Below are 10,778 nucleotides of genomic sequence, written 5' to 3'. Positions count from 1 at the left end.
CAGCGAACCTGGGGAGAAGTGCCTCAATTTTCAGTACTGGGTCCTCTGGTAGGTTAGGAGAGAACACTATACTGTATTGACCATTTTCTTGATGTTGGGAAACTTTAGGAGGGACAGGCTGTACCATGACAAGGTACTGTAGCTGCTGCATGGGGATGACGTTATCTTGAGGTTATCTCACGATGATTTCGGGGCTTGGCGTCCACATGGCCCGGTCCTCCTTTTTTGTTACACACCTCCAGGAAGCAGCCCGTAGCAGCTGTCTAACCCCCAGGTACCTATTTACTGCTATGTATACAAAATGTGATGCAAGTCTTGATATAGACCCTGCTCAATAAATCTGAGTATAGTAACAAGTGAAGCAAATAATAATGAAGGGCTCTGGTAGAGTGGGGAAAGTAGTTACTGTACACCAATTTCTTGTACAATAGTCAAGTGGAACCAAAGAGGGAGGAGGCGGCAGCCCAGTGTTACATATATGATTTTACATGGAGGGATTGACAGGCAGATACTGCTTAACTGAATACAGATTCAAAAACCAGTAAAATAAACAATGTTGTACATATATATATATATTTATTTATTTATAAACCATAATAATATATATAAATAATTTACTTAGTCTAAGTGATACAGTGCTTTCATCTACTTTTGCTTCTGTGTGGCAGAATAACTTGCTTTATCTTTGGTGAAAAAATACAATCTCAACACATGCATGAATTATGTTCATTAAATTCATAAACAAAAACCAAGAAGAAACATCATTAAATTAGAATATGCAGGCGATGAGTCACAATAACGTGGCTAAAGTATGTTGACCAGACCCTTCACCTTCTAGTGTGTGGTCTGGTCATTAAATTAGAATATTTTGTATGTATATTTGCAATTTAATGTACTTCATCTTTAAAAAGCAAGCAACCTTTAAAAATCATTGAAAAAAACACAATGACAAAAGCATAAACTAAGCATACTATAATCTTTAACTGAAACCACAGAGAACAAGAATAAAATTCTAATTAAAGCAATAAAAACTTCTTATTTTGGGGTTCCATTCTGTTTACATCAATCTCAAACTATCACGTGGTAAAGACAAAACACTCGTACAACAACAATTTCATTAAACCAGAAGTGGAAACAAAGATATACTTTAGTGCTCTAAAAACGAAGGAATAAATAGCACCTTATACATATCTTTGTTCAAATAACGTACTGATTGCTCGAACGCTCACTAACAAGAAAAATTTTTTAACAACAAGTTCATTCTTGAACAATATTCACTTATCTTAAAAATGTGTAAATAATCATAGCACAGTACTATACTTTATTTCTTAAGAAATAAAGTATTACACCGAATTACAGTGGCGGCTCACCCATAGCAGCTGCCGAGCTGCAGTCCCCCCCCCCCCCCCCCCAAGACTCTCACTGCCAGGTGTACGATTCCAACCTCATACTAGAATAATAACCAATTAACAAATGTCATAACAAAAAGTCTTATTTTCAATACAGTATATCAAACTGAATTTTGAACATTTTCATTAAAACTAGACAAACGTAGAGGTTTCAAGCTGTACAACAGTGCAGGATTTATCGACACTACATTTGGCAACGTTGAGCTGCATTCAGTGCAGCCCAGTCACTCCATGAAAGAATAAAATTTAATACAGATAAATCGGCTGCTGCAAAGGGGGTGTTTGACATAATTTTGTTGCAGTGTAGAACCAGGTTCAGCTTCACTAATCATTTGGAAGCTTGCAAGTTACTTTTAGTGAATAACTTTCCAGTGTATACCATAGACTTTCCTAGTACAGTTATGTACTTGTACAAGCAGTTGCAGCCTATACCATGCTTGAAAAAGTCAAATTGAGAACTGAACTTGCTGTACTGTAAACAAGAGAAAATTTGCGTATATCAAGAAACCTCACTGATCCGATGCAGATTACAAACGACAATCATTTACTGTCAACATTTTCAGGAACTGTGAAGCTACTGAAAAAGTTAACTCCAATGACAATGGCAGAAGCAGAAAGGTGTTTTTCAACTTTGAAGAGAATCAAAATTTTTTTGCGCAATACTATGACAAACAAGACTGCTCAAGCAATGGTATCTAATGAAAATATGAAAGAAATGAAGGATTTTATTAATCAATGTACCATTTTGTTACAGTGAAGAGCCAACGCACCGATTTTCTTTTAAGTAATATTATCGTAACCACCCGAGTCATCCGTACCTCCACCAACCTGACAATGATGACCCTTACCAGCCTACAGTATGTGTTTAATAATGTATTTTGTTGAATTATTTTCCTTTTATTTTCTTTATTTTTATTCATATACTGTTGTGTTAAGCTTGAAGTGATGCAATCCCTACATTCTATATTTTCCACGAGCCGCCACTACTGAATTACCAAATTATTAAGTGAATCCACTATTAAAATTTAATTATTGCCATGTAAGCATCACATATATTTCACTATAAAATTTTATTTAGTGTTATTTCATCAGAAACGACCCCCAAATCAAGTTTTCTGAAGAGGTCACAGTACAGTCTCACATGAGAATATAATGTTAAAACATTATATCCTTCAAAGAGTACCTTTGTAAATCAAGATCTTTATGACATACCAGTTAAAACTAAAATTGATAGACAGGTAACATTATTATGCAAAACATTCAATTATTGCTTACATTCAGAAAAGGAAAATATTGACAAAATTACCAACATTAAATTTAAACATTTCTCAAGATGACTAAAACTCTTAATCTTTCAAGACTGCCCTTGATAAAAACACGCATCTTGAGCGTTGATGAATGTTGAAAACCGGGAGAAGATACAAGTATATTTCATCTGGCGTACATTTTGCCTTTTGAACTGTCGCTTGGGTACAAGGAAAAACCACAACAGAGTTCCAAGCCCTTAAGTACACGTTGGTGCTATGGCATGTAATGCATTACCCACCAGTCTCACAACATTAAGGCATGGAAATCGAACTTTTACTAACCAGCAGATTATAAGGATTCTTGGCAGTATTGAAATCCCATACATTAGCATAACAGATCTTTCAGCTTCCATGTTTTATTTATGACTAAATCGGGTGAATGCTATGTAACACACAGAGGTAGTTAATAGGTAATTAAGTGGGTGGCATAAAAATAGCCCTGGCAAAGTGCACGCAGAACATAGCGTACCATTATCACGTGAACTGGAGTAGAGTCCCATCTATCTACATCTGATAAATCTGTTCTCCCGGGTCTGAAAAATTTGTAGTTCAAACAAGCTTTTCCACATCACCCAACAGTTTGTTACTATAATCATATACTATACTTTATTGCTTTGTTCTTCCACTCTATTCTCTTTAATTACACCTTACTCAAAACTTAACCAATACAACACTTTACACTGCTTTCAAAATGTCACCACGACGAGGGAGAATAAAAAATCTATACTGTATTACCGAGATTGATCTTGACCCTTAAAGTGCAGCTATTGTCATATGTTGATTCACGGGGTAATAAAGTTATCATAAAATGATTTAAACTACAATATTATTGTCTGGATTTTACACTAATGATGCTAATATGGATAGTGAAGCATTATATGGATATAGTGTAGCCCTATATGGATGTAGTAGAGTTTACCTAGACACGAGAAAACTCCTGCTCTCGTTTCATAATCGTTTACTATGCAAATGGAGTTATCGTCACAAATGTTGGTGTGATTATGTGGCGATTTCATGGAATGAAAGTCCATTATAATTCCATGATGTGTAATGATTATGTTCACTTGGTTTTCCCCACTATATGGCTGAACCTGAATGAAGTATAAACAAATCCACAAGGGCTGTGACGAGGATTCGAACCTGCGTCCGAGAGCATCCCAGACGCTGCCTTAATCGAGTGTGTACTGAATGAAGTACAGTACAACTGTCAACCAATCACTTCAACATCATAATACTGTAAACTACAGAAGGCTTGTTGCCTCATACGAGGAGGCTCCTATTTACATCGTGGATAGGAGTAGGAGCTGCCTCATATGGGCCAATAGGCCCATATATGAATGAGTTTGGGTTGGATATAAATGGGAGTTGCCACTGCCTCTTTATATCCACCCAAACTCATTCATATATGTGCCTACTTGCACACATGAGCCAGCTCTTATTTATATACATGATGCAAATGGGGGCTGCCTTGCATGGTCCAATTAGTCTTCTACAATTTCCTTAGTCCTTACTGATAAATACATTCATTCATTAATTAGCTTACTGACACATTCACACATTCATTGATGCAATGCATGTATGTGTGTATCAGTAACCATACATTCAAATACGATTGTATAAACATCCAAAACCAACAATGAGAGAGTATGGTTCAGACAATGTGTATAAATGTTGTCGAGGTGAGCACCGGCATTTGACAGATTGAGATGGGCTGCCACACTCAACTTGTACAGTGTACAAGGGGTTAAAGAGTAGATATTAAGTTTATTTCCCTGTTTTAGTATATTTTGCATCTAAATTAATCATGCTTTAAGAACAAATCTCAGTGTCAACATGTTGACAAGACACTGACGCAAATGCCTCCTGAAGGTCACCTGTTGCAATGAATTAAACTCTGCAACGAACCGGGGTTGGTCCCTTATAGTTCACTGAATCGAGGTTGTACTGTATGTCTAAAAACCATAGCCACTCGTTAGGGGTCTAAGATTAAATTGTACACAGCATAACACTTTTAAACTATAAAATTTCAGATAAAACTGAATTACATGTTTTAATTATACAAAACTTTGGACTAACAACTTCAATAAGCCAACTAATTTGATCACTGACTTCCCTAAACTCCTCACACTGTGGTGTAACATAAACTCCTCACACCGTGGTGTAACATAAACTCCTCACACCGTGGTGTAACATACCAAACATCAAATGTTACCCCCCCCCCCTCTCTCCTCCCTCACATATTGTCCTTAAAGAAGCTATTGACTGCTACGATGGAACTTCATTCTTTCTACACTTTTTTGTTTATGTAATACTCTTGCCAAACCTGCTTTTATATCTTAAAATACAAGTTCTTTACTTTAAACAGCATTTAGGCATCATTAAGTTATATTCTTCACGGCAAATAAACTCAAACAAATGTGTGATTCACATCAGACAAGTATATCTCCGAAGCCTTACAGTAGCTACACAATCTCATCCAAGTATTTTGCAAATTAGCCAAGACTGGTTTTCACGTGCAGAGGTATTTTCATCCACATCTGAATTAAATGTCCAAGTTTATACCTGAAAGAAAATTAGTAATATTATCATATGTAATTTTTTCTTGGTAATATCTACATCACTTGAAAATTATGTAATCTTTAAGAGCTAACCTTATATATAAAAAAAAAAGTTGCAAAAGCTAAGTTTTAAAATATAAAGTTTTATGCAAATGAATAATTGAATACAAGTTTCCATAATACTGTACTAGAGATGTACTGTAAGCATGTCAAGTTTGGTTCAAACGCCAATTGTTGGCAGTAACCAACATAATTCACAACATAACAATGAATGTACAACATTACACATAGCATAACAGTGTACAACATAATACACTACACTACTCGAGAAACCTGCCACATTATATATACCAACTTGTCCTTACATGGACCACACCAAACAACCTACACATTCTGACACAAACACTGGTTATGAAAATATTAAATTATCAACTGGCGTTAAGCATTATATATATATACAGCATGAAGGTACATTAGTGAAGCAGCAAACCGAGTCTCGTATATTATAGGCTTACCTGTTCCATTTGCAGATCAAAAGGCTCCTCATCAGAGCCAATAAGACTCTCAACATTATAAAATGAGGCATGAAGAATAATGATGAAGAAACTTGCACCTGAAATATCCAACAATTAGTCATTATTTTATAGCTTTAGCTTTAACTTCAACAGCTTTATGAACCACTAAGACAATGTCTGGCTATGCTAGTAGTTATTTGAAACACCAGTTTTAGAAGAAAAATAGGGGTGTGTCAAGTAATATATTATCAAATGTCAATTCATAAACACTTAGGTGGTCTTTTTTTAATCAAAGAAAAATTTAGTTTTTAACCCTGTTTCAGCCCTTGGTAACTAAACCAAAAACTAAGTGCTACATTGAAAGGGTTAAACTACTGTATTAAATTTCTTCTTTTATCATTCAATATCTTCTCATAATCCTACTAATATAGTGCTATTACAAATTTATGACTTTATTCGGAAGCTGTTTTTACTTCCCTTGTACCTTGTTCTGGTACCTTGGTTCATCATGACAATTCCGCAAAATCCTTGTTCCTCACAACGTCTACAACTTACCCAAGACCCAAAAGAGGACAGCGCCTGCCCCCGCCAAGTAGAAAATTGGAAGTGATACAATGCCAACGGCAGAGTACTGGTGAGCAAGTGAAAGTTCATGGCCTCCAATGATGATCTTTTTCTCAGCATTCTTCAGGGAGAGGATGTAGCATGCACCCAGTGAGGCAGCGACAGCGATAAGTAGAAGAGGGGACGTTATCCTGGAAAATAAATATGTACATTGTGAGGGTTATAAAGCAAATAAAAAGTGACAAAATGTAAAAATAGGGAGGTGAAATCTGCAACATTGAGAACAAGAGGCAACAGGTTCCAAGAAAGCAAAGCCATGGACATTGAAGACTTCAAGGCCAGTTTAGAGTGACAGGAGAAGTTCAACAGATAGCATGACATGGTACTACACTCTTAACTTTGTTGCCTCTGGGTTAAATGAATATTAACTTATCTACACAAAATTAATGTTTATACATTTAAATTTCTATACACACAATCATGTCTTGTAAAAAAAATTTTAACAAAAATCGGAAAATTTGGTGACGGTCATGAAAAAGTAATTATTCAGAATTAAAGATGATTGAATTTGTAGATTTTAATCAAGCTTGTAACAATATGATCAGGAGTTTGGAGGCCCCTGTGCCGAGAACCTCAGACAAAATGGTCAACATTTTACACTTATAAATGAAGACACATGAAAACTGGAAACACAATGAAGTAATGGAAGCCAATGCAAGACAATTTTATAAGTAGATATAACAATAGTAGGAAAGTGATAGTACAGTACTCTAGTGTTGCACCCGATACCCCAAAGTGAAGAGGAAGGTTATCGTGAGATGATTTCGGGGCTTAGTGTTCCCGCGGTCCGGTCCTCGACCAGGCCTCCTTTTTGTTGCACAGCCCCCAGGAAGCAGCCCGTAGCAGCTGTCTAACTCCCAGGTACCTATTTACTGCTAGGTGAACAGGATCATCAGGGTGAAAGAAACTATGCCCATTTGTTTCCGCCTCCACCGGGGATCGAACGCGGAACCTTAGGACTACGAATCCCGAGCGCTGTCCACTCTGCTGTCAGGCTCCCTGCCAGGCAGGTGCCCCAACAATTAATCCTCCTTCATACCAAGCACTAATAAGAATACATCATATTGGTAAGAAAACACATACAGGAAAGGGTGCAAAGACATACAACAAAATGGCTATAGAACTGACAAACAAATGCTATAAGGAGAGGCTAGAGGTGGCAAATAAGCCAATGCTTGAAGAGAGAAGGAAAAAAGGCGATATGATCACTACATACAAAACGGCAAGACACGTACTGTACTACAATGCCATAGTGCTCGAATGATGAAGACTCAATACACGTAATTACCTAAGCATAATTACCCAAGTAGTTACAAGATGAGAGCTATGCTCGCGGTGTACCATCTTCCCGGTACTCTTTGTAGTACAGTATAATGCTTTGAAACTACAGACTGTTTTGGCCTCCACCACCTTCTCACTTAGCTTATTCCAACCATCTACCACTATTTGCAAAAGAAAACTTTCTAATATTTTTTGGCACCTTTGTTTTCCTTACATGCATTGTGTGTAAGTGCATTAAAACTACTAAAATTAAAAACCATTAAAATTGAACACACTTAAATGTGTATTGGGACTTTCCTTCACTTTCATACAAAATAGTATTAAGAATCGACAAAACAGACGTGCTGAATTTTTTTTAATCCGAAACTTCAAGAACATGAAGAGGTATAATCAAAGGTGCCAAAGACACACACACACACACAAGTTCTCTTTTGCGAGCAGAGTTGTAAAAGGTTGGAACAAATTAAGAGAGAAAGTAATGGATACCAGGCCCATCAGTAGTCTCAGTGTCATAACCAATAACAAGGGCCAATAACAACTATTGGGAAGACAGGATACCACGGGCACTCTCTCTCGTCACGTACCTACACTTGATAAATTGCTTTCGTAATTACACACACACTAGACTCTCGAGATTAGATTAATCAACAGAGCAGACACTTTACAGGCACCAATACAATATACACAAGTGAAGTATTAACTTACAAGCAGTATATAATAAGGCCAAGGAACACAAACATGTAATTGGACTGGAAGTAGTCAATGTTTTTGGCCAGTCTTTTACTCCATCTCTGTACATTAGGTGGAATCTGAAAGAAACAAAACAGATTTAACAAATTCAGGGGATGATCAAGATGCATGCACAATATCCTGAATAATATTAATATTATATATATATGAGTTACAATGAATATGACTGCATATTCTGTATTGATTACTTTCTTGTTTAGGGCTTCAATCCCTGACTAGTGCTCCTGCATCTGGGTGTAATTGGAAGAGGAGTTCTCCAAAAGTCTTTTGGAGAAATATGTATAAATGAAAACCTGCTGCCAGTATACACCAATATACAGTATATAATATATATATTCAGAAAATTAACAACCAGAACCACAGACATAGCCCTACACCATGAATATTCAAATCTAAGAGTAATTGTTAAGCTAAGTTGACCATTAAATCTAACAATTAGATTTTCCTCCATTCCAGTTTCTGCAGGGTTTTTTGTATACCATCATACGGTATATATATATTTTTTTTAAACAGTCCCCCATGGCACAGTGGTAAGACACTCGCCTGGTGCTTTGGCCGGGTGCCAGTCCTTAACTGTAGCCTCTGTTCACCCAGCAGTGAATGGGGTACCTGGTTGTTAAACGATTTGGCGGGTCGTATTCCGCAGAAAATTTGGATTAAGGAACCGCCCAAAACGCTATGCGTGCTAGTGGCTTTACAACAATGTAAGAACTCTTATATAAATAAATATATAAATAAATATTAGATTTATATGAAACTATTCCAAATTATATTTTGTTACTATATGTATAATGCAATATTCAATGCATACATAAGAATATATAACCATTACCTTGAACTTTTGTGTGTTGACGAAGACCATCCAGGGTCGAACATTTTCCCGGCTGCGTGTGATCCACTCTCTGGCTGCTGGTGATGCCAGCTGCAATTGCACAGGAAGCTGCATCAGTAATCTGAAAATATAAACCACCAACATTATACACCTGATATGTATCAAGGTACAAATAAGTATGTATGCAGACAGATACAGGTCTGCAGGGAATATTAACCAAGACACATGAAGGCAAGAATTTTATACATTTTCTATATTTACATATTTATATGTATATACATTTATACTGTATATTTTATATATGCCCTCTGCGCAATTGAGAAGAATGGGGGAATCGGGCCAATCGCTGTTGACAACTTTCTCCGATGGCTAGTTGCCAAGGCTGCCACGAGGATCGTCAGCCAGCAAGTCGCTGAATTGCTGAAACCAATTCAGCTTTGATTTGGGATCCCCCAAGGTTGTGAAGCAGCTGCTCATACAGCATTAGTGTACATCACTAACATCTCTGATCAAACTGGACTTTAAAAATGCTTTTAACATGTCAGAAGAGATGCCATGCTCTATGCTGTATATACATCACCATTTTTGGCCTCTCTATCCATTCAGTCTATCTTGCTACAGTGGTGAACCAAAATTGCTCTGTCGAACACAAAATCAGATAAAGTCAATCAGATCACGATCAAGACCTGAAATCAGATCAAGTCCAGCAAGGTGATCCTCTAGCTCCTCTTTTCTGCTTAGTCTTAAAAGAAATCACCGAAAGCTTGTCCAGCAAGTTCAATATCTGGTTTCTGGAATGACACTATAGCTGACCCCCTAGTGTCCCTAAACCCCTCAAGTGTAAAATAGTTTCTTCAAACATCATAGATAAAGTCAACTCTGTCTTGCCCAAAGCCCATGTCATGAAGCCTACAGACAGCACTCTCCCTGGAGCCCCCTCTCAGGTCTAATGGCACTGAACAGATCCTTTATAAGAAAACCACTAACCTAAGAAGGATGGAAGCTAGGACTGGTGACAGTTGCTCCAGATGCTTTTTATCTCCTCATTAGATGCCTATCCCTTCCATAGCAATTTCTTTTTGAGGCACACCTCATCTTACAAGAGCCAAAAGCTTGGAGATCATGCTAGAAAAAGTTGTCAACCTTCCCCTCAATCAGTGAAAGCAAGCCACTCTTCTAGTCAGGCTCGGTGGCCTTGGCATCCTCACTGCCTCCCAATTTTCTGTCCCAGCCTTCCCATCTTCCTCCTCGACATTGGATGATCTGACCAAGGAAATTCTACCAGACAACCTGGGGTGATTCAGTGGGGACATACAACTCCCAATACATGGAATGCAACACAAAATGGGGTACCCTGGTAGACCCATGACTCAGACTAACACTACTGAAAGCAAACACTCCAGCTGGGACAGACCCATTGTAGATAAAGAAGCCGCATCTTTGCTGGAGGCAGCAACAACCCCCAGTGATCATGCTCGCCTCACAGCTGTGCAGGCTCTCCA

At 37.5% G+C, this 10,778-nt stretch overlaps 1 protein-coding gene across 3 annotated transcripts in view; it reads right to left on the bottom strand.

Annotated features, from left to right (window-relative positions):
• Positions 1–556: 556 nt before the first annotated feature.
• LOC123750650 (prenylated Rab acceptor protein 1) overlaps positions 557–10,778 on the bottom strand; it is a 28,377-nt gene continuing 18,155 nt past the window's right edge. For all 3 annotated transcript variants that reach the window (XM_045732754.2, XM_045732759.2, XM_069333646.1), the window contains 5 exons: positions 9,277–9,397; positions 8,400–8,503; positions 6,345–6,544; positions 5,790–5,887; positions 557–5,278 (listed from right to left, as the gene is read on the bottom strand). In XM_045732754.2, the coding sequence (XP_045588710.1) occupies positions 5,273–5,278; positions 5,790–5,887; positions 6,345–6,544; positions 8,400–8,503; positions 9,277–9,397 (529 nt within the window). In that variant the 3' untranslated portion in view covers positions 557–5,272. The remainder of the gene's footprint in view (positions 5,279–5,789; positions 5,888–6,344; positions 6,545–8,399; positions 8,504–9,276; positions 9,398–10,778) is intronic.

This window comes from Procambarus clarkii, chromosome 4 (genome assembly GCF_040958095.1).
Source record: "Procambarus clarkii isolate CNS0578487 chromosome 4, FALCON_Pclarkii_2.0, whole genome shotgun sequence".
In the NCBI taxonomy this organism is placed as follows: domain Eukaryota; kingdom Metazoa; phylum Arthropoda; class Malacostraca; order Decapoda; family Cambaridae; genus Procambarus; species Procambarus clarkii.
This window is presented reverse-complemented; position numbering and strand designations above follow the sequence as displayed.